The sequence below is a fragment of the Hypomesus nipponensis genome, chromosome 5, assembly GCF_054491055.1.
Source record: "Hypomesus nipponensis isolate SF chromosome 5, ASM5449105v1, whole genome shotgun sequence".
In the NCBI taxonomy this organism is placed as follows: Eukaryota; Metazoa; Chordata; class Actinopteri; order Osmeriformes; family Osmeridae; genus Hypomesus; species Hypomesus nipponensis.
In genome coordinates this window covers 11,069,751-11,095,408 of record NC_140365.1, presented here as the reverse complement: position 1 = coordinate 11,095,408, position 25,658 = coordinate 11,069,751, and the positions used below count along the sequence as shown (strand labels likewise).

Below are 25,658 nucleotides of genomic sequence, written 5' to 3'. Positions count from 1 at the left end.
CTTTGGCAGGCTGTTTTATATCTGAGTGTATGTCCTTTCTAATGGCTACATCAAGAAACTAAATGTGTTACTTAGCACTATGGAATTATGTCTGTTAACACTAATGGAATTAAATGACTTTCAGTGTTAAAAATTATATGCTCTCTGTAGTTTGTACAATGATATGTTATTTTTCCTTATTTATTTTCAGTATCTAAAAGGTGATCCGAATTTTTCATTAATCCCCATCAGAGAAGAACGCTCTGATAGATGGAAAGAGCCCTGAGGAGATGCTTATACAGTAGACACACACACACACACATCAGATGTGTATCATGTTACAAGGCACAACTGAGGAGGAACTCACTCAATTTAGCCCTGAGGTTTTAATAGGAAGGCCAATGGAAGAAAGATGGAGGCTATAGAGTTTCACACTGGCAACCCCATCTGCTCCCCTCCTCAACCGACACCATCACACACACTCACACACACTCGCACACCCACTCACACACTGTGTTAGTGAACAGTAAAGAGAGCAGCAAACAGAGCACCCCGATGCTTCAGGGGCCATATATTAAGCCTCCAGTCAGACAAGCATGCCTCGAGCATTGGTGCATTGTCGGTTGTGCAATCTATATGAGGTCAACCGGATGTGTGCATTACAGCTCTTTATAAAGCCATAATTTCAAGCTGGTCTTCCTTCAATGGGAAAATTTGCTTAATGGTGCTGTGGAATGCCACAAGGATCCACTGAATCTAGCCATCCTCTTGCTGAGTGGTGTTCATTGTAGGAACCCCTTCACACACCCATCCAATGGTTTCTCCTCCACTGGTTTTTTGTCGAGAAAAATGTGCAAATTGTGACGGGAGGGGAGAGACAGATCACAATACACCCGCTCCCCTCCCCCATGGGCCCCTATTCTCATGGATTTCTCAAGGGCCTGTGGCCGAACTAAGAGAAGAGCAGGAGGAGGAGGAGAGAGGGAGGGCTAATTCGTCAATGATCTTTACCTAACCCCCCCCCCCCTCCTCCTCTTCGCTCTTTCTCTCTCTCTCCCGCTCACTTTCTCACTCACTTGCCTGAAGGCATTCAAGTAACACATCCCTCCCCCAACCTTACACCCACCCCCCATCGCACATTCACTCACACACACACACCCCCACTGACTGGCTCCGTCTCACGCATGCACACACACACACACACACACACACAGAGAGTCTGTCTCAACACGTCCAGAGGGAGAGGATGAATCGAGCTGTAGTGTTATTTTGTTCAGAGAGTGTGTGTGGTGTTAGGAGAGTACTTTGAGTTATGTTGTGGGCCTGAGTTCTCACTGAGTGATAAAGCGGTGATTATAGACTGAGGCGTTCAGACTAGGTTTTGCAAGACGGGGCGGTGTCAGGGCTTTGTCTATCCTACAACAGAGCCATACCACTCGACAAGCCAGGAAGATCGGTGTCTACCACTGACTGCTGAGGAGTTGAGCTAGCCAGCCACTGAGTGGATTGAAAGAGCCACTGTTGGGTCTGCACTCTGGACCAGTATCTGCACCAGAAGGAGTTTAACATCAGCAGTTAAAGTGGATTGCTTGTTGCCATGTGCCCTACAGTTTGAGCAAGTAAACTTCTAGAGATTCCTTTTTTCTACAGCTCATACTGGGGATTTTGTTTTCTCTTTTTTGCATTAGGATTTGTAAACTAAACAGGCTGTCATCTTGTGACTTCTTACTGGAATAGATAGGCTATATCTTTTTTTGTGTGTGAAGTTTTTAAAAGGATATGATCAATGTGAAGCCGTTTGGAATATGGGAGTTTTAACGTTGGATTTATGCTGTGTGGGAACACAAAGGCACTTTTGTGCTCAGTTTTTGGTAATTTTGATAAGTATGTAACACCAATGCTGTTTTTTGTTTGACTGTGCCCTATGCTGAACATATTGTATGTAATGCTTTGGGGGTGTTTAGTTAAATTTATTATGTTTCACAGAGCTTGTTCTTACATATATTTTTTGGGGAGGGACAGAGTTCCTGTTCCCAAGATGTCTGGAATAATAATGTGCCTATCCAATCAAATTTTAGATACTCACTTTTTTGGGGGCTCAATCAGAATGTCTGTGTGTATACCATTCATTAGCCTTGCTGGTCATTCCTAGTAAGATAATTGGTGTGGTATCAAACTTGTGTAACAATCGATCATTTTCATTTTGTGTGCTTGCATGATAAAGATTCGTGGCTAGCCATCCTGATAACGTGTACTACACAATTCATTGGACAACCTTCTTGCAAGTCACTTGACATATATTGCCCCATTATCGGATGATTAGTGTGTATTGACCTTTTCAGCTCACACCCTTCCCTTGCTGAGTGAACATAGGCAACCTTTGTGACCTCGCTCCATATGTCGCTTTCCCTGTCTCGCTCTGTCTCTCTTTCTGCCTGTCCTTACACATATTCAAACTCACTCTGTCTGACTATTTCCGGTTCATGAAGCAACAGCATTAAGAGACTGTCTCTGAGGCATTTTTTTAACTCTTCTCTTTCATCTTCTCTCTCTTCTTTGCAGTATTTGCAGGTAAACTTTCACCGACCATCTCCGATGCCCTGCTAAGTGTTCCGGTAGTCACAGCCTCTCCCACCCCACCAGACGTCTACCTGCCTGCCAACTTCAAGCTTTCCAACGCCCAGCTGGCCTTCTTTCTTCGCGAGGCCAAGTCTTTGGGGCAGCCCGGTGGCAGCAGTGGTGGCGGCCCTGGTGTCGGACACCCCCTGCAGCGCTCTGAGAGTTTTGTAGTTTTCCAAACCAAGGAGCTTCCGGCAGTCAACATCACATTCGGGCCTTTTACTCAGGACCAGACCCTGTCCAAGGAGCTCCTCCAGCCAGCCAGTTCTCTGGACATTCCCGGGCGGCTGACGGTCAACTGGAAGGTACGGGCGTTCATCGTCCAGTCCCGGGTGTTTTCCAGCAACCCCACTGTCCAGGTGCTGTTCTACATTGCCGGACGTGACTGGGACGACTTCAAGGTTCAAGACAAGCTGCCTTGCGTTAGACTCCATGCCTTCAGGGATGTCCGGGAGATTAAAACCTCCTGCCGGCTGAAGTCGAACCTGGCCCAGTGTCTAGCCCAGCTGGAGCTTCCCCCCACCTGGTTCAACACCAATGTGGCGCCCCTGGGCCGGAGAAAAGGATCGAGTGACGGGCTGGATACCCTTACTAGCGAGACCCTGCAGGCGGAGCTGTACTACACCCTCCACGAACCGGATGGAACGGGGGAGTGCGGGGAGAGCTCCGGGCGGCGGGGTGGCTCAAGGGCTGAGCCCCTCACCCAGCATCCTCTCCTCCGCATCGGGAGCATCAGCCTGTACCAGTCGAACCAGGAGCAGCAAGTGGTGGACAAGCAGCTGGACAAGAACATGTTCCTCAGGCTGCCAGAGAAACCCCTCAAACCTGGGGAGACACTCAGCATCCTCCTCTTTCTGGTGCCCAACTCCACCGTGGAGCTGTTCACCCTCAAGTAAGTCGGCTTCTTCCACCTAGCATTTCCATGTGCCATACGTCTCTCTTATGTAAGCCTTAATTGCGCATCATTGACACATGAGGTACATACGGTTGAGTTTGTAAACGTCTGATCTTCACATATTTCATCCTCCTCGTTTGTTTCTGTTCATACACTGGAAATGTGTAATTATGCCATAGGTATGTGGAGAGGAGGGGAAGTTGAGTGGAAGTTACATCTTAACGTATTAAACAATAAATGTTTTTCTTACATGAGCATGGGAGCTTAGAGCAATGAATCGTGAAGAGAAACAGTAATGCTGCACCATGGGTGACTGGGAAGTCTGTTTTTGTTGTGTTCTGTATAAAACACAGTATACGACCATCTTTTACGAACACATATACCACAAACACATATTCCAAGAAAACCTTGCAATTTATGCATAACACTGTGGGGGCCTTATTTGATGTCCTAGCTGTATTGATTCCTGCATAGTCCAGATGAAATGAGGAACTACATCATGTCAATCTTTTCAAATCTCATTTAAACTAGGCCTTTGAGGAGATGAGACTAGAACTAAGTCTCTCGACAGAACCGGCATAATGGGTATTAATTGACATCTGTTCAAATTAAATTCTTTACAAGCTGACCCACTTTTTGTCGAATTAGAGCTTAGAGGATAGAAGACTACATGTCTTCCCTAGCCTCTTAATTTCTCACTTGTATTCTGCTTTTGTCAACTTAATGGGAAGGGTTTGAGATCCCCAGAACGGCAAATTATTCTTTAAATTTAGACAAGGCATTTTTCCTGCCATCCCGGAGATAATAAAAAGAGAGGGAGGAGGTGCTGATATCCACTGGTTTCCGAGGCATGACGGTGAAACGGTTCGTAAACACGGCACCTCCTAAATCATAATGGAAAGTCTCAGACTTCAATTTAAGGATTCACTGTGAATTAATTAGGCTCCAATAACTCATTAAGCCCCAACTGGAAAGACACTGCTACGATTTATGGAGGCAAGGATAGTTCATTAGTGTTATCTCTCAGTTCAACGTAAAAGACTGCAGCCTCATGATGGAGGGCAAAAGTGTGTACAAACTGTATGGATGTGTGTCTGTGTTTGTCCGTTTGCTCATGTGTGTGGTAGTAAAGTACTGTTAGGAGTGTTAGGAATGGATAATAAATTTTTTATGATTGTTGCAAAACAAATCACATGGTCAAGGCCGCAGTAAACTTATATGTGGCTTGGGACCTGCCCATTTTTAATAAAGTTGATGAAAAGGAGCATAACTATCCCATACAATAGTTTTCACACCATCCAAGCAATGTCTTCACCTAGGGAGACAATCTCTCAGAAATCTAATGGCCAATCTCACTTTCTCCCTGTTCAGTCTTTCTCTAACCAGCACTGTCAAATCACCCAGTTCTCAGTGGTACCGGCTTAAACTCATTAGAAATTGCTGTTACGGAACAATTTCAGTCAGAATTAATTAAATGACAACCGTTAATTTGAAGATGGCTTCCAGAAATACTTACTTCAGGAACATAGTGTGTTAATTGTTACCTAGCCTAGGATACAGTATCTGTGATTTCAAATCTAGTCCAGTGTCCACCGCTGTGGCCCATCACAGTTGCTGGTCTCTTGAAGACAGCAGGAAGTGCAGGTTAAAAAGAAAATTGAGGGTGAAGGAGGAAATCTGAGGGCTTTCGGCCAGTTGTCAGCAATGGGATGAAATGAACCTCACTAGGAACCAACTGTTGAGGTGTCCCCCCATATAGAGAAGATGATTAAAGATGTAATAAAGAAAGTCTTTTAAATATGAATCAAACCCCAAGCGACACAGGCACCTCCCCTCCTCCAGTTGTCTTCTTCCATCTCCTTTTTATTTCTCTTGCCTTTGAAGGTCTCGTCTGTCACTGCAGAGTATCTCATATAAGAGAGTGGAAGGGAGGGAGTTGTGGAAACTTCTGGAAATTCTCTTTGTTTTCCTTGTGCTGTTGTAGCAAACACTTGTGTATATGTTTTTCTTTTTTTGCAGATTGGAGTTTCATGTTCTGTTGCCATGGTAATGTGAAGCTCCACACTGCAGTTTTAATCCATCTTGTCTGTGATGCTTGTCATCGTACAAGGGAGATATGTCTAATGACTCATATATACGGAATATACTTCTGCGGAAGTGTCACATTTATAAGGTTTTAAATATACGGCATATTGGAGTTACTACAATCAATCATTTGAACCCTATTCCTATATATGTATCACCCCTACTAACAATTCAGAGACTTTCTGAGTTGGAGGTGAAGAGTTAGCTAAAGAAATATGACTCAAAAGAAAAATGTGGTTAAGGCACTTTCTAGTAACATGGCAACTTCCTGATCCCAGCCTCTCTTTCTTGCTGTCCACCTCACATACGCCCCGTGTCAGCCTCAGTGTCTCGGACAAGAAACATCCTTATGACTTACCCCTGACTGAGCACAATCAGATCAAGTGACTCACGAGAAGCTGTCCACCCATGGGGCAGTATTGGACAACACAGAGAAAGACAGTGGTCAAAGTGGACAGCCTTGTCACACCCCTTGCATCTTCCCTTTTCTAGAAAACAGTTCTATTGACCTGGCTCGCCGACTGAGTTTCTCACGATGTGATCCCACCTTTGCAGGTAGCATTGTTAGAAAATACGTGAAGTGATGGGGCTGTCTCTATCTCTTTCAAGCACAAGATGAATGAGTTATTTACAGCCAGGAAAAGCATTGTCAAGAAAGCTATTTGCCGTTGCACAGTGGAAGCACAGATCCAATTCCTTGGGGCCTTGAAGACATAAACCTTATAAGCGAGATGTATGTGGCAGATGTTAAATAGAATAGCCACATCTTTGAACTTGGGTTTATATTATAGGAACATCAGTGTGTACTGCAGCTCTTTATGCAGGTCAAACCCAAACCAGGCTTTTAGCCCTGAGGTAAGTTTTTGTCTTAAAACGGCACTCCAGGATTTAGAGCTTTTAGCTTCTTTTGAAGAATTATTTAGAGTGTCGCAATAGGATACAGATGATTCAGATTTTATTTAGGTCACTTTGAAGAATCTGCATGTGCCAGTGGCAAGTATGGGACCCAGTCACTTTGAATAATTTGCATAGCCATTGGCAAGTATGGGAGATGGGTGAACGTAAGTTAAACGTTGACAGCTCATGGACATTGTAGGGTCAGAAGGACTTCCTTCCAATCACAGAGCTTCATTCAGCCAAATGAATGTGGTGATGGAGCCAAGGTCACATTTGTACTTAACTGACCTTTTTATTTTTACTTTAACCTTGCTCTTTCAATTTCTACCTTAATGGGGTAATCACCATATAGGTTATTGTCATGCTCTGGTAATTGAGAGAATAAGATTACATGATTTTAGATTGACCGTGTGGGCGTGCAACCACACGTGGGTTGTGGGTCTCACAAATATTCATGTTCAGAAAAGGTGATGGTTATTCTTGATTTTCAAGTAATCTTCAACAGAGCAAAACCACTGTAACTCCACGAAGGATGAGATCATGTGTAACTCCAGCATGGAGACGAACACCACGATCCACTTATCTGGGCCTGTCTGCTCGGAAAAGGCAGACGTCTATCCCTCGGAGGGGTTTAGCATTACCGAAATTAGTCGTACAGTATTACTCAGTCAACGTCAATTTCTGTCTTTCTTTATTAGATCTCTTCTATTAGATCTCCACAAAGGAGCCCCACCTTCCTCCCTTTACTCGGCCGTCCCTCCTCCTACCTTTGTGTATCCCTCTATTTCTGGTTACCCCCAGCTCTGGAGAAGTTTAAGCAAGGCTTAGATAAGAGCTGTGTTTTCCTCCCCGGGCTCCATCCCTTAAACTGTATTCCCCTCTCTCATCTTGTCATAGACCTAAATTGGTCAGGCTTTTTTCTTTCTATCTTTTTCTGTCTTTCTCTCTTTTCTTTTTTTTTTTTTTACACCACACTTTTCAGAGAAACTTCAGAAAGCTGTCTTTTTCAGTAATAATGTAAACAGTCATGCCCCGCAGGAGCATTTGCACTACCTGATACAATTTCAAAGAGGAACTGGGAAGTTGTTATTTTTCTTTCGATTGTAATGATGCGTAAAAGCCACATGCTAAGTCTGTACAGCTACAGGTGAAGCATGAGGTTCTGGGAAAATGTATCTAACCCCAGTTACCTATTGAAACTATATCTAGAATTGTCAGTTTACAGAATGTCATTAATGTTGTACATTGCACATGCTGCTTGTATGTGGCGGGTCTTCAAACCTAATGTATTAAAACATTAAAATCTGAATGTTTCTCCTATTCTTGAATCAAACCAACAAGGTAATTACACATACCAGAACACTTTAAATTGACTCCTCCTTCGGTCAGCAATGTGAGGTGATTTGAGTTCATTGTCTAACAGTGGGATTATCAGTGTACTGTGAGTTTACCAGAAGTCTTCTCCAAATTCCAGAAAGTGGGTATAGTGAAATGAGATGCAGTTTGTACAACTCCTTTACTGGTACCTGGGAATACATGAGATGACATTAAATTCCACAGTTCCACATGCAGAATTCACCTGCCATTAAAGGTCACATGAAATGCTGTTTTTGGATGCTTTTATATAGGCCTTAGTGGTCCCCTAATACTGTATCTGAAGTCTCTTCCCCGAAATTCAACCTTGGTGCAGAATTATAGCCCCTACGAGTAGTCCCACAATGGGCTTTCCTCAGAACGCATTGTTTCTGTGTCTGTAGCTTGAAATGCTAATGAGGAGGAAAGAGGTGGCACCATGCCCTAATGTTTACAGTGGATGTATTGCAATGGCTCGTAGACCCGTTGCTGCAAGATGCCTCAAATTTGCCCATTCTCATCTGATAACCCTGGTTTGCAGAGGTGCACACTCAGTCATTTCAATGTGGGGAAAGGCAGATATCGCGCGAGCGTTTTTTTGTTTAGACGTTGTTGAGTGTTTATTTACCTAGGTTACCTAAAAGTCGGAGCAAATGTACAAATTAGCCGTTTCATCAATAAAATACGCACATCTTCAGCAACTACACTGCCCATTTCTCGTCACATTTTAATTCAGATGCTGATTTACATGTACCGTTTAGCTGAAATATGAATTGTAAAAACTTTACAAGCAATGGCGGTCAAAGGATTCTGTTCGTCCTGCTATCACGGCAACCCCGCCCCCACCCCTGACGCAAGCGGTACTTAATATTGACCAATCACACCCAAGGGGTCTCCGTAGCTAGTTAGAAAATTCAGGAGGTGCACGTCAAGCTCTCCGAGGGCTGTCGGTACAAATTAGCCGTTTCATGAATAAAATAAGCACATTTTCAGCAACTGCACTGCCAATTTCTCGTCACATTTTAATTCAGATGCTGATTGATGTACTGTTTAGCTGAAATATGAATTGTAAAAACTTACAACAATGGCGGTCAAAGGATTCTGTTCTCTTGTTGGTCACGGCAACCCCGCCCCTGACGCAAGCGGTTCTTTATACGAACCCATCACAGGGGTATCCGTAAAATGACGGACCGACGGACGGATAGTCAGGAAAATTAGGAGGTGCATGTAGATGTCTCCGAGGGGCTCGGAGAGGGCACGGAGATGGCGTTTCTCGTCTGAGAGGGCGTTCCCTGTGTGCGTGTCCGTAGAAACGCAGAAGTATAAATTGGCCTTTAGTTGACTTACTTGTCCGAGGTTTGTAGCTGAACTAAGGAGTACTGATCCAGAATTTAATTTCAGATGGTCAGCAAGGCCAACTTTGTATTGGCTCAAGGAAACAGTGATGGCTGAAATGTTTGGCGCAGACATGCAAAACTTTAAGAGGTTGTGACGGCGCATTTCAGGCGTACAATACTTTATGGCTCAATAAAGCACACCCCGTGACACTCTCAACCAATCAGAATGCTTGATTTCATCCACCCGTATTATAACAGCTGATATGAATTAGTTAATTCAACTCGGGCCCCGTCTACACTACACCGCGTGAATTTCGAAACGCATACATGTCTGCGTTTGCACCTCCCGTCCACACTAAAAAGGCGTATTTGGACAATGAAAACTGAGCTTTTTGAATACGCTCCCCTAGTTAGCTAACCCTAACCCAACATCGGCATCCTTGCGCCATGCATCGTTTTTTTATTATTAACATCTATGTACGAATACAGCTTTGTATTGTACAGGACTGGGTAAGCAGCCACACAAACGATTAGCTTCTCCTCCACCTTGAAACCTAGAAAGCTAGAAATGTTCACCATGGTTGCTACGTTACGAGAAACAAGAAAACACTCCGATAGGCCATCGCTAGCGAAAATCGCTCCTCATTTGCATAAAGTTGAGAAAATCTCAACTCCGTCACGTCGCTTCCCACAATGCACCACGCAAGCGATTCGCCTGGCTCCATAGAAAATGAATGGAAAACGTGTTGTCGCTCGCATCGCGTCGCTGCTGTGGACACGCACTGTTACAGTGCGTTCACACTGCAGCGTACACCCGTGTAGTGTGGACGGCAAACATTTTGAAAACGATATGAAAACGCAAGTGTGGACAGAGATCGTTTTCAATTTGAATACGCATATTTGTATTTACCTGGGCTAGTGTGGACGGGGCCTCGGAGTACGGCAACTGAGTTTAGCGTGCATCAAAACTACCAAAAGCCAACATCTATGAAGCTCCAATACTAGGATTCACCATGGCACCCGATGGCAAAAAACGTTGTCCCACTTCACCACACTTTAGATATAAGTTTTATTTAGTGTTTATGGTCAATCTGAGCACATATTCCGGAAAAAAGCAACACGGCTGTAGCAGCGTAGCCTATACAATTGGCGTGGGAGACAATTTCTGCCGAGTCAATCCATATATTTGCAATAGCCATACATTTAACATTTAACCCCACTGTCCGTTAATATTACAGGAGAAAAAGTGGTGGACTTAATGAAATAGCATGTTCAATGTTATATTACATATAAAAACATACTAAAATAACTATAAAAATATGGAGTTACTGGATGGAGTCTCAACTTGATGGCTCTTACACATCATTGTGTAACTTACTGTAGCATTGCTAGTCATGTTGATAAGTAAGGGTCAAGATCGTGCTGTGATTGTAGTTGTTCTTGGGTATAAAAGGAATTGTGAAGCATTGTTCTGTGGAATCTTGATCTCCTGAGACCTTCTCCGCAGCTCTGGCTTGTCCTACTCCTTCTTCCTCAACTCTTGCTTTCTATCTCTGGTTTACAATAATCATGGTAGAGTAGGTAAGAGTTAACCTTCATTAATTTCATTCATTTGCAATATGATTAAATGACTATATTATTTAGCCTTAATTTGACCATTCTTGCTCTGATTTAACCCATAGTCAAATAACTTTAATTCCATTGGTATTGGCATTGGCATTATTTGGTTAATGTTAATACACTGTTCAGTTTCCCATATTCCTTCAAACCATAGGGGAATTAGTTTCGGTTGTTTGGCCAATATTGACCCCCTACAATCTTGAAATAGATTTGCTGAAACAGGACGGTACATAGTGAATCATGTAACTTGTAGGAACAATAGCCAATAAAAATACTCATTAGATTTCTATTTGTAGGCAATGAAGAAGACCAAATGCAATTTAAATTATTTGTCTTTATTTCAGTGCGAAAAATCATTTGGTCAGTTCTGACTTCTGAGTGTAACACTAGCAATGAAGGACCAAGGGCTTAGAATGTTGCTAAAATAAATTACAGATTGTGACGGGAAACAGTAACGTTAACTTAGGTATTCATCAGGGAATTAAATCACATCAAATTGCTGTCTTGCTATCAGGCACAAAATAATGCACAGGCTTTCCAAGGCTGCAGCCTTGGGGCCCCACGTGTGTAGGGGGCCCCTGATTGGCCGGATTGTTTTTTAATATTTTAAATGTACTTCAGCGGGAACAAAATAAAGACCCTAATTGGCCCATCAGAAACATTTTCTTTTTTAATAAGCAAGTGATTGGGTAGATGTGACTTGGGTCACATCTGTCCAATCAGCTGGTGCTGGTCAAATCATGTCAATCATATTCATTACTCACAGCTATTGCCAGTTGGTATAGTGGCAGAATGACCGAAAGAAAGTATTAGAGTGGAGCACAAAAACGCAAAATACAAAGGTTAAAAGAACAACGTGACCAAGATATCCTGAAACAAATCCCAAAATTGAATGGATACTTCAAGGCTGCTGAATCTTCATCCAGTCGAAAACAAGATCCACAGTAGGAGGACTGCCAGCTAGCATCGGCCATCGGTAATATTTCAGTGAATTTGGGAGAATTAGTGGTATTGGTACTCGTGTGTGGTATTAGTACTTTTAAGGATCTGAATAATTCTTCCACCACTGATGTTGTGATTTTGCCTCAGTAAAACATGGTGTTCTGCACTGATCCAGATGCTGTAGCCTACCTTTTGGTTAATAAAGCTAAAAGCGATTACCAGCTTGCAGTTGAACTGTGAATGCAGGGTATTCTGTTGCTTTGCTGTTCATAGTTACAGTTGAAACCAGAAGTTTACATACACTGTACAAAAAGACACATTACGCTTTTTTTCCTCACTGTCTGAAGTTAAATCAGACTAAACCTCTACTGTTTCAGGTCCGTTAGGATTATACAAATTATTTAACTTGCTAAATGTCACAATAATGAGAGAATTTTGTATTACTTTCTTCAAGGTCAAAAGTTTACATACAGTTCCTTAGTATTTAGTAGCATTGCCTTTGAACTGCATGACTTGGGTCAAGCGTTTTGGGTATCCTTCCACAAGCTTCTTACAGTACTCTTCTGGAATTCTGGCCCATTCCTCCTGACAAAACTGGTGTAACTGAGTCAGGTTTGTTGGCCGCCTCGCTCGCACACGCCTTTTCAGATCTGCCCACAAATCTTTGATGGGATTCAAGTCAGGGCTTTGTGATGGCCACTCCAAGACATTGGCTGTCGTCCTCAAACCACTTTTTAACTATTTTGGCAGTATGCTTAGGGTCATTGTCCATTTGGAAGACCCATTTGCGCCCAAGTTTTAGCTTCGTGGCTGATGTCCTGAGATGTTGCCTTAATATTTCCAGTTAATGTTCTTTCTTCATGATGCCGTCTATTTTATGAAGAGCTCTAGTTCCTGCTGCAGCAAAACAGCCCCACAACATGATGCTGCAACCTCCATGCCTCACAGTTGGGATGGTGTTTTCAGGTCTACAAGCTTCCCCCTTTTTCCTCCAAATGTAACAGTAGTCATTATGGCCAAACAGCTCCACTTTAGTTTCATCAGACCACAGGACATGTCTCCAGAAGTTAAGGTTTTTGTCTTGGTGTCTTTTGCAAACTGTAATCTGGCTTTTTATATGTTTCTTCAGGAGTAATGGCTTCCTTCTTGCTGAGTAGCCTTTCAGCCCATGTCAGTGCAGTACTCGTTTTACTGTGGATAATGACAATTTCTTACCAGCTTCAGCCATCATCTTCACAAGGTCTTTAGCTTTTGTTCAGGGGTGGATTTGCACATGTCGGACCAAAACACGTTCATCTCTGGGACACAGAGCCCGTCTCCTCCCTGAGCGGTGTGATGGCTGGAAATTCCCATGTTTATACTTGCGTCGAATTAAACGTGGCACCTTCAAGCATCTGGAAATTGCACCCAAGGATGAACCAGACTTGTGGAGCTCCACGATTCTCTCCCTGATTTCTTGGCTGATTTCTTTTGACTTTCCCATGATTTCAAACAAGAAGGCAGAGTGTTTGAGGTGTGGCCTTAAAATACATCCCCAGGTGTGCCTTCAATTAACTCACATGTTGTCAGTTAAACTATCAAGAGCTTCAAAAGCCATGACATCATCATCTGGGCTTGCCCACGTTGTTTCAAGACATAGTACTTTTGGTGTATGGTAACTTTTGACATTGAAGATCTTTCTCATTATTGTGACTTTTAGCACGTTAAATAATTTGGGTAATCCTAATGGACTTGAAACAGGAGAGGTTTAGTCTGATTTCACTTCAGACAGTGAGAAAAAAAGTGTACTGTGTCTTTTTGTACAGTGTATGTAAACTTCTGGTTTCAACTGTACATTCCGTTCATAGTTATTGTTTTGAGGCTGTGGAGGCAAAGGGTTATATCTTGTATTCTTTCCACTTACATCTCTTATATACGTATATTGAATTTATACGTTCTTTGCTAAAGCTAGCTAGCTTCCGTTTTGCAAAAAGAACTCACTCTAGCACTGTATGAATGTAAAGAAAACACTGTAGAGTTGGCTTTCTCAATGTGTGGGTCAGTTCACCTTATTTGCATGTGGACCATTTCTAGTAAAGCACAATATTTAAGAGGGGTGTGGGGGGGCCTAGGGGCCCCTGACCACCTTAATCCGCCCCTGCCTACTATCGTCTCCCCGCCGTATAACTAAGCGAATTAAATTTTGTTCGAGATCGCTCGGCTGAACCAGCAAAGGATATCCCATGTTTGCCAAGTGTTAACGCTAGCAGAATTAGTAAGTGGGAGGGGATAGGTAGAAATGCAGAGTTTGGCATGGAAAACCTGCTAGCAGGTTAGTTTCACGTAGTAAGTTACCATGGAAACTTACCAAAAGGTTTTGTTACCTCTCTTTCTGGAACGGAATCCTTGAAGTAAGCCTCTTTTCAAGGTTAAACAACTCAAAGTTTTTACTAAACCTGCTACCTGGAATACCCCCCGGGAAATAGTGATTTCTCTTTCGTGAACAATTCGTTCATTTTGAACAAATCCTTACAAGGACCTCGGGAGTAACGAGTCCTCTCAAAGAATGATTTGTTCATTTTCTCGTGGCCGCGCATCGGGACTGTTGCATAGGCTCGTCCAAGTAAACAGAAATGATTTGTTCATTTCCTCACTCGGTCTTTGGGTATGAGTCTTTCGATCATTGTTCACGTGACTTGCATAGGCTCTGTACTGGTAGCTAGAGGAAACAAACGATTAGTTAATTTCCCGACTCGGTCTTTCTACGAGTCTTTGGATCATTTTTTCACGTGACCCGCATTTTTTGTAGAGGAAACAGTTTCCTCATTCCCTTTTGCGTGGCCGCTGTTTTAATAAGACGTGAATGATATTCGCTCAAGTCATGCTGACTGGTTTTGTTATTTACTCTTTACACTTAGACTTACAGTTTATTGCATGGTAATTCTTTGCCGCAAAAATTAAATGCTAGTGTGATAATAAATGACCAAATCATACCAACTGTCATGATATATTATTTTAATGCAGGAATTTATTTTAAAATAGTATCTGCTGATGCACATGCACTAACCTACATGAGAATATCATACGTGTTTGCAGTGGAAGTATAGCTCCCCCGTTGAAATGAACAAATGAAAAAAGATGTGTTCATTTTACTGAACGAGATTCAAAGAACCAAATCAGTAAAATGAACCGAACTTCCCATCACTACCAGGAATACATCGCAGATCGTTGTGATGTAAACATTGACGTTAAATTATATAGGCAGAAGTAAACTAACCCCGGTCTAAAGACTGCTAGGCTACTCGTAATATTCTGTGCTGCTGAAGAGTGGAACAGTTCTGCTCCATGCCTGGCTGATTAGCACTTTAGCAGTTTACTCACAATCATGCACAAACAAGCATGAAAGGAAACAAATACATTTTTTTTTTTTTACAAAAAATACACACAAACACACTGGAAGGGCTGTGGGCAATGGAGAAAGTAAGCTCATCAAAGATGAAAAAATATGGTAAAGGGTATCATTGTGTTAGTGGGTAGCAATAACAGATGGTGCAGGGGGATGCTTTTGCACTAAACCTAATGATTATAATATATTAATTTGTTTTTTCACTTCATATAGGGGGTGGGAGGGGAGGTGGAGGGGTCATAATTGATCAAATATTTCCCAACAGCCGTATTGGCTCAACTCCACCTGCCTCATGTTGATTTGGCAGTTGATAGACCAAGTGCTTTTGGGTCACTGGTCTGTCCCTGTCCTTGGCCGGTGTGAAAATGCTGACATTGAATCAGCGGTCCATATTGTGCACAAAGCCTATTCATGCCTCAATACAGCCCTTGTAATACATCAAGTGTCATAGGATATAAAACTATGACATTGACAAAGTGCCCATTGACTGAATGAAAAAAAAATTACGGTCAGAGCACTCAACCCTTTCAAAATGTTTTGCCTCCATGACCCCCCCAAAAATAGGAGAAACGCTTGTCTTGGCAGGCCTACAAAAAAAGAAAATTATTTTACCTTTGTGGCTTTACAAAAGGGCTTTGTCTTCGGGGGAGTGTTTTGCACATTGATTTGGACCCCCTGCAGGTGGAGAGGCAGTTAGAGACAGTGAGGTGTTGAAATAAGAACTGTAAATGAGGACCGAGAGGGAGTGTGTGTGAGAGTGGGGGTGGGAAGGGGGGGGGGGCAGGCAGGAAGGTGGTGAGGTAAATGGAGCACATTACAGTAATTACCTTGACTTTGACACACTGTCCTGCAGTCCGACTGGGTTCCTCTGCTCAGTCAATGCTCTTCTGGTCTCTGCCCACCGCTCCGCATACTTCCCGGGGGGCCATGCCTGGGGTGCTGAGATAAGGAGGCCCATTTACATGAGCACTTGCCTAAGTAAGTCTCTGAAGGAGACAGGCATGCTCTGTACTGCAGGGGGGGTTGACTGCGGTTTGCTGACGCAACAGCCCACATACCACGAATGTATGACGACAATACCCACACACACAGATATCCAGTGTATATAAGCAGCAGCAGACTCGCTTGCAACACACAAGACAGGATGTAAACATAAAACACAAATTCCAGAAAGCGGCTCACTTGCACGCCTATGACAGGCATTGACTACAGAGAAGCACACGCAACTCAGCAGGGTTCAGAGTGGCAGGGGGGAAAGAGATGAGAGAGTGCCCCCCTCGTGCCCGCTCTGTTTTGGGAGGCAGTCTCATAGGAGTCAGGGTGGCAAACGGATGTTGGATCAGAAGGGGCTGCAGAGTGAAGCCAGCCTCCCTGCAGCTACAGGCCTAGCCCTGGCCACGTGTCTCTCTAGCACTGAGGGACTTGGCATCTCCCACTGATTTACAGTTTGGATTTAAGTTGTTTTTTCCCCCACCCCTACCTACCTCTATCTACCTCTCGCTTGAGGCTCTGTGTTGCACAGAGGCACTAAGCCAAAGTAATGTCTCAGATGCAGACCAGTAATTAAAAGGAGATGGGGGAACAAAGATGGTAAATATAACTTATTACTTTAGCTAAGGTAGATGTGGACTGGCAGTGTTGTGAATTTCTAAGGAGAGTGTGGGAGGGAAAAAAGAAAAACAACATTCTGGACAATGTCCATTACAGAAACTGATTTTAGTGAAAACCCTGAGTTGGGTAACCCGGAAATTAGGCAAACTCTGGGTTTTTGGATTACTTTGAAATGGGAATCTCAGAAAACTCGGTTCCAGAACAGCTGATAATTCAGCTGATAAAAAGTTAATTCAACTCGGAGTATGGCAACTCTGAGTTTAGCGCGTGCATGAATACTACCAAAAGCCAACATCTATGGAGCTCCAATACTAGGATTCACCATGGAACCCGACGACAAAAAGCATTTTCCTACTTCACCACACTTTACACATGAGATTTATTTTGTGTTTATGGTCAATCTGAGCACATATTCTGGAAAAAAGCAGAACGGCTGTAGCAGCATAGCCTATACAATTGGCGTGGGAGACAATTGCTGCCGAGTCAATGCATATATTTGAATGCAATAGCCAGTCCATACATTGAACATTTAACCCCACTGTCCGTTAATGTTACTGGAGAAAAAGTGGTGGACTAAATAAAATGGCAAAAACATACTACTAACAGGTAATGCGTATTTTGCTTATACGCTTGTGATTGTAGCCTAGACTGACAACAGGGTATGGATGCTGTATACAGTGAGATGTTCATTTAATGGCAGGTGAATTCTACATGTGGAACTGTGAAATGTAATGTAATCTCATGTATTACCAGTTACAAGTAAATGAGTTGTACAAACTGCATCTCATGAAAAGTGTCAAAAACTGACCAAGAGGTCAGTGTAGGCCTATTTAGGGTAGAAGAATAAAGGCTAATCTTGAAAAAGATTTACTGGACCATCAGTTACAGGAGGATGCATGGTCACATGTGATTTTAATAGTCGGAACAATAACCTGTATGAATATTACTTGTTAAATTTTCTGAATTTCTATTTTGACCAAGAGATGGTGTACTTGAAGAAAGGCTGATCTTGTAAGGCCTGCCCCCACCAGCCCCCACCTCTCATATGGTAAAATATGGAGTTACTGAATGGAGTCTCAACTTGATGGCTCTCACACATCATTGTGAAACTTACTGTAGCATTGCTAGTCATGTTGATAAGGGTCAAGATTGTGCTGGGATTGAAGTTGGGTATAAAAGGAATTGGGAAGCATTGTTCTGTGGATTCTTGATCCTGAGACCTTCTCCTCAGCTCTGGCTTGTCCTACTCCTTCTTCCTCACCTCTTGCTTTCTATCTCTGGTGTACAATAATCATGGTAGAGTAGGTAAGCGTTAACCTTCATTGATTTCATTCATTTGCAATATTATTAAATGATTATATTATTTAACCTTAATTTGACCATTCTTGCTCTGATTTAACCCATTGTCAAATAACTGTAATTCCATTGGTATTGGCATTATTAGGTTAATGTTAATACACTGTTCAGTTTCCCATCTTCCTGAGTCTCGGTGTAATCCTGGCGAGTCTCGGTGTAATCCTGGACTCAGATTTGAATTTCAACTCTCACATAAATAAAGTGACCAAAACAGCTTTCTTTCACCTGAGGAATATAGCAAAGGTACGGCCATTCATAAACCAAAATGATGCAGAGAAGTTAATTCATGTTTTTATATCCAGCCGGCTGGACTACTGTAACGCACTTTTCGATGCTCTTCCCAAGAAAACCACTGAAAGACTCATTCAAAATTCTGCAGCTAGATTATTAACCAAAACTAAAAGGAGAGAACACATTAGTCCTGTCATAGCTACTTTACACTGGCTCCCTGTCACTTTCAGAATTGACTTTAAGGTCCTTTTCCTCTACATTGCTAACTCCCCGCTACATTGCTAACTCCCTTATAAACTACACACCAGCTCAAACACTGCGATCATAAAATGCAGGCCTATTAGAGGTCACCAGAAGCAGTCATAAGAAGATTGGTCATTTGGCCTTTGCTAATTACGCCCCAAAACTATGGAACAAATTACCCATAAATATTAGGGAAGCAAACATGCTAGACATTTTTAAAAGACAGCTTAAAACCTACCCTTTTACCAAAGCATTTAAGTAATTTTATCTCAGAAGGGTTTTACTACTTTTATTAGTTATGCTATTGTTGCTATTTTAATTATTACTTTTATCACTTGTATTATTGTTTTTATTTATTTTATGTAAAGCACTTTGAGCTACAATTCTTGTATGAAATGTGCTATATAAATAAAGTCTTACTTACTTACTTGTTACTTTTGTCCTGCCGCTAATGCAATAGTATGTGGTGAATTTCTGTCTGTCGAAAGCATTTATTAAAACATGTTTATTTCATATTATATCATCAGAATATGCCAAGAGTAAGGGTCAGAAAGCGCCAAGAGTGAAGCTCGCCAAGAGGGCCAAATGTGCTAGGACCGGCCCTGGGCAGACATGGGGTGTCCTTTCCAGGTTCAGCTGACCGATCTCCATGTAATTCGCTTAGTTTTACGTTGAGAGAAGATTGTAAGACAGAATTTCATTGAGATGATCACTTGTTGTGTCGACATACAAGACATGTTCCAGTTCCAAAAGTCCAAGCCTTGTCAAAAAAGGATGGAAAGCGCTAATGTGAGATATGAGCATTACTTCTCTATAAAAAGCAATCTATCCCTCTACTCTAAATAGATCCAGTAATTTAATACATCCACCGTGTCTGAGCATCATATGAGCAGTTGTCATCTCCCATGGCTGACGGTGAGAAGAAGACTGTCCTCAAACAAATGTAGTCACTCAAATGGCAACCATGAAAAGGTCATATAGAAAAGAAACAAACCAGTACCCCTATGTCTTCTCCCTTTTTCTTCGTCTTTCTAAATCTCTCAAATTTTCACTCTCTGGAAGTGAGAGAAATTTTATTTTCATAATTTGCCACCATCCCTTCATTCAAGGCACATTCCCATCTCTTCTCCAACAACAATTTGTAAATAATTCAAATTCATGAATCTGGTATTTTTTGGGGTCGTCGCCCTGTTTGCCTCATTTTCATAATTTGAGACATGCTTTGAATAAGTTTGATGATTTTCTTAGGTCATAATTCTAGTCAGAATATGAGTCTGATACTGCATTGGGCTGTGATTATGGGGCTTGTTTCAACCAAACCCAGAAAAAAATGCCTCTTCGCTCAATTGGATAGACCTACAACCAAATTGGCAGTCATGTTTGTTGAAAACGAATTCAACCCAAGTGCTCTTTGGTGACGCGGTTGATTACATTACTGTTGATCATCTGTCCATCATTGTATAAAGCCCGCCCTGACAATTTGATTGGTACGAACAGCTCTTGTTCGGGCATAGTTCATCCCCAACGGAGCAATGCCAGACCGAACTTCCCAACCTAAAATGTTGTGGGTGGGCCAAGTTTGCTGGCACCCAGGCTAACACATTAGGCAATAAAGCATGATACGACAAGCAGACTGCCCATCACCCTTGGTGACTGCCTCCCCCTTTCTATGTTTTGGGCATGTGCATTTCAACCAGACATGGCCTTTTTCGTCCCAAAGTGATATCACCATGGATACGTTACCTCCCTTCAGTACCCTGATAGCCGGAGTGAGCTCAGCCAGAGCCTCCATGACTGTCCTGACCATCAAGTCTGAAATGTCCTGTTTTTTTTTTCTCGCTACTATTTTAGGATAGGCCCCTCCCGAACTGGAGGGCTTGTTACGTGACACTGATATAAACGAGAATACATTTGACGACCCCCCCCCCACACACACACACACAATCACCACACCCCCAACCTTATTATTGATGCCTCCCAGCTAACTGGGGCAGATTTGTTATAGCTATTTCCTATGCCCTCCCATGCTCTCGAATGGCTACTTAGTGCCGCTGCCTCTCAGGGAGAGAGGGAGAGAGAGAGAGACCCCTCTTTCATTTGATTGAAGTTATTAAAGCCCAATGGACAAACAGGAGACCAAGGGCAAAAAACGGCCTGAAATCACTGATTGGTCTCTCTCTCTTTTCCCTGTTTCTCTTTCTTGTCTGACTTGAATATAAATGTGGTTCAGAGTGGTAAAATGTATTTCTTAAGAAGAGGAAAACTCTTGTATTTGGGTAAATTGAGTGAAATGTTAAATTGTGGTAGGATTGCTGTAGGCTATTTCAGCCAGATAAGACAAACTCAAAATATAAAACAAAATAGTTCCATTGTGTTTTCCACTTCAAGGCAACACACAACACTGACATTCCCACCGATCATTTTAGCACAATGTCCTCCTTATCCTCACACAAACACCCAGACGCACAGTCAGTTAACCGGTCTGCCAGCCAGCCAGCCATAGGACTTGGCACGGCGTCTCCCACACAGACCCAGTCTGGCTTGTACCGTCTGCCCTTGGTTCAACCCTTGTTGGGATACAGTAAAACTGGCCGTGTAGTCAGGGTCGGAACCCAGTGTTGGGGAGCCAGCCAATCGGAACAGAGAGCCTCGTCTCGGCAACTCCTGTCTCTGCAGTTATTGTGATTGTGTATCTGTGTGGGTTTGTGGTAATGTGTGTGAGGGTGTGTGTCAACTCCGGACTCCCCCCAGGGTGCTTGGGATTATTTGGTGTTGAGCAGTAGGACAAGGGGACCAGGCGCTCTGGGACGTGGAGCGGGCTAAAGGAGGAAGGTGATTATGATGGATCCACTATGGAGGGTCAATTTTTCTGCTGCTAATTCGGTGTTCCTATACTACTGTACTGTAAGTGCCGAAATGAAGTGTAGCCTTCATTTCAAGATTAGTTGAGCAAGTGACACTGGTAAGAACTGACAATTTATCCTGTCTCTCTTGTGTATAAGTGTACTGCACACTGGGACATTACTAGTGCAGAAGGATATTCGTTTTCTAATTTGTAGCACTGACCAGTAAACAGCAACATTTGTAAAATACATGTAGATTGATGTGATGTACCACATCAAGCAAATACTTTGGTGTAGCTTTTTTTGGCCTTTGCAAAACATTATTTTCCCACAAAATAAAACAGAGTCCTTCAAATAACTAGTTATTAACATTTAATCTGGTATTTAGAGGAATCCGCTTTGGCAATTATAGTTAATACCCAGAACTTAGTTACTTAAATTTTAATACTCAATGGAAAGTAATCCTTTTAGCCAGACACAGGAGCATTGAGGAAACGCAGCTGTGTTCCCGGATACGAGACAATTTGAGGACAGTAAATATTATTCTACAAGTCAGCTTAAAATGTGCTTGGACACAATGTATCTGGGAAGACAGTTTGAGGGTTTTTATAAACAGGACTTGGCTATAAGTCTCAGGACCAAAACAACTTATATAGATTTTGACTCATGCAGCTGTAAAACTGGAAAAGATGTCAACAGCTTTTTAACATGCAAAACGTTTGAGACCGAGCCGTAGATTAGTTTACTACTGCTTCTTAATCTCTGACTTTGAGAGATTCCAGTGGTTCGAGTAATTCCATCACCCAGGTATGTGTTAGCATAATCACAGTTTTTCAAATCTTTGCTAAAAAACACGCGGAAGTTTGTGACTAGACTAATTTTCCAACATATCGGTACACATTATTGGGTAATTTGCCTTGGTGTGCGGCATAAAGTGTTCACACAGCAACCGATTGGTGGCCCAATTTACACAGATGAAATCCAATGATTTGACACTCATTTGTTCTAATAGAATTTTGATGGAAGCCAGAGTAGGGTTGATTCATTTTTTTAACTTTGCCATCCTCAATATGGATATGTACAATTGGTTCCAGATCATAATTGCGCACTTGAAAATAAAACATAATTCCATCAGAAATACTCACGCCCTCGGTTACTAATCAACCAACCCTGTCTAGTGTCTACAGGTAACGTTGCTGAGATGGTTGTCATGTAGAAAATCCAGCTTTGACGCACTTGACGTCACAGCTTTCATATTCTTTAGATATGTAAATGCATGGTGTCACGTCGCGCCTCTGTCACCCTCCAGACAATAGCGGCTACAAGATAATGGTCCAGGTGAGTTCAGGAAGAGAACTGAAGTCAAGCGGTGCTAAGGATAACTCCCTGGCACAGAACCAGAACACAGAGATATGTCCTCGACTGCTGTCCTTTCCTACATGGGCAGGAGAGAAAGATTGAAAGAGCGAGGGCATAGATGGAGGGAGGTAGAGGTAATTTGACGCTGCGTTTTCTAAAAGCTATGTCGCACAAAATATTTTGGGGGGTTTCCATTTGAGCAAGCTCTCTGGAAAAGCCACACGGCTCCAGGAGCATGTGAAAGTAAATGTTGCCTCATCAAGCTCAATGACTCGTAATCTGGTCTGAGCCCTTGATGGGACAAACATTGCAAATTGGCACTGCCTTGAAAACGACAAACAGTGATGGTCTTTCAGCTCACTGGTTTTGTACTTTCACACCTCTTTCTTTCTGGGGGGGGGAAAAAGTGAAGAGGTGCAGATGTCACAGTCAAAGTTGTTTTTGGCAGAATCTGTGAATAGACACATACAGTCAAGAGTCATAAAGCACAATATGGTATTGTGTGTGTGTGCCTGCATACGTACGCGGTTGCACACACATTTAAAAATGATTACCGTGTGGTGTGTGTGAGACCATTCTGTATTATCTGTGTGTGTGTTGGAAGTGGAGATTCTGGTCCCTGTTGAAATGCAAACCTTGCCATTCTCCGACCTTTATCCGCTGCGTAATGTTTTAGGCCTTGGCTGTTTTGCTGAGTTTTGCTGTGGCCGTGTCTGTTTAATAGCTTGCACACAAGGTTGAAATTTTACAGTTTGATGGACAGAGATCGTTATCATCATCAGGGTCAGCTACAATTACAATTTGCCGCTCTGCCTCTTCTGTTCAGCTTCGTTTGGCATCTCTTATTCAGAACATTAGAGAGGATTGCACTTGGTACGTGCCTGGCACTGGAGGTGCAGCATGTAGTCCTCTAGGTTTGAGTTTCAGCATTTGGAAAGTTATCTTTGAGACCCCCCACCGTCACACACACTCACACACACATTGCAAAATAGGAAGTGGCTGTCACAATACACACCCTCTGCACTCTTGAGGGTCTGAGGACCTTAAGTCCACACATCCTTCCTTCCCCAAGCCCAGAGCGTCCCCCTCGACTCCCAGAGTGCACTGAGCTGAACACGACCAGAGCCTCATCAGCGGTACACTCTGGGCACGGTCGTTTGGATCGTTCGGCGAGCGAGGCAATTAGTGTTGCGTGGCTTCGAAGAGACAGAGAAGAAGAGTGAGTGGAGGAGGATAAAGGCAAAGAAGGGGAGGAAAGGACAGGGAGAGGGAGGAATAGTGGCCAGATGAAGCCGAGCGATTTAACCGGAGCCTGGGGAAGTAGATTAAGGCGAGGTTGCCATGAGGACAGGTCAGGGGGTATATTAACCAGAGGCACGTCGGGACATGGAGGTCAGTCTGAGGCCACAGGGAGTAATGCTCCTGCTCTCCTGGTGACTTAGGCTAATACACTTTGCATCCCTGCTGTTCACTGGCACAGTATAAATAGCCCTGCTCTACATTTATCTATCTATGTCCCTCTTTTGAGTCACAGGAAATGATTTATTCTGCAACTCACATAAGACCAGACTGAGCAAGTTAATTGAAGTTTGGTTTCATAACCGCTTTTTAGAAACGTTTAATATCCAGAAAATGTATACATTCTCTATGCAGTGCAGCTCTGAATCGAGAAAGCCTGTTTGGCCTCTGTGAGCACCGTGTGAAGTCTGGTGTACAGACTTTAGTACCCTCTGTGCTCTAGTGTTTTACTGTCCGCGAGTACGCATGGGTCCACAAGGGTTCACGTGATGTGAATGTTCATCAAAGGTGGACACGTAGGGTCTGTTTGGGCATCCGCGGACCTCTAAAAATCCTCCAAAAAAGGCCACTACCCTACCAGGGCACCAACTGCACATGTCAGTGGCGCAACTAGAGTTTTATACATGGGGTGGCCAAGGGGTGGCCAAGGCTACTTCAGGGGGTCCATAGTCCAGAGTGTTGGGTCACTGTTTTCATTAATATATACAGTATAATCTGTCTCTAAAAGTGCTGGAACATCCAAAGTTTTTTTAGGAAAAAAAGCTCAAGCAGGGATTTATAAGCATTTTAGCATTATAGCATTTATGTGTTACAGAAATAACACAGTGCATAGTTTATTTACAAAACAAAGTGAATTTACACACCCTAAAAATCACTGTAATCTGACTAGACAGGTAGCAGAAATCAAGCAGATATGGACAGCCCAGCAACATTACAAATTTACAGTGTCATATTTATGTTCATATATATTATGTTAACTAATAGCAAAGAAAAGTTTTGGAATTGGCCTAAACAAGACAAAATCAAATCTGTGTGATAAGAAACCCTTATGTCCAGAAATCAAGCCAAGTCACTCATTTAGTGGCAGAATCCATTGTTATGTCTACACATTATTTTAGATACAGTAGTTTAGCTAGCTTGCAAATCCTGAGGATAGCCTACTGTACCTATGTGATAACGGACAAGGGTGTTTTGTCCCTCGGGAGTTGCCGTAGGCTAGTGATGGGGGGAACGAAGCTTTTCAAAGCAACGAGCTATTTGACACAATTGTCTAAAAAAAGTATCGCTTTTTCGAAGCGTTCGATACATCTTCTCCATAGGGACATCTGCTGGTCAGTTTATGGTATGGCGACTGTATTGAGCGATGGAAGGAATCAAGTGACGTCAAGTCCTCAAGACGTCAGTCTCCAAATTGTCATTGACAACTTGATAAATAAAGGTTATGTGACAAATGATTCGATTTGCAAGTGTCAAAAATATGTTATCATATATCTTGTTGTATTATAAATAACGTAACGTCTTTGCTACTTTACGTTTATGATAATTATTTTTAGGTTCTTATAACATTAATTACACATATACTTCAACTGAGTATGGCCTCTTGG

General features: G+C 42.6%; 1 protein-coding gene across 1 annotated transcript in view; it reads left to right on the top strand.

The window, feature by feature from the left end:
* The window catches only part of tmem132e (transmembrane protein 132E), a 77,649-nt gene that overhangs the window by 5,285 nt on the left and 46,706 nt on the right, over nt 1–25,658 (top strand). Inside the window, exon 2 of the mRNA XM_084698776.1 lies at nt 2,542–3,490. Within this exon, the coding sequence (XP_084554902.1) occupies nt 2,542–3,490 (949 nt within the window). The remainder of the gene's footprint in view (nt 1–2,541; nt 3,491–25,658) is intronic.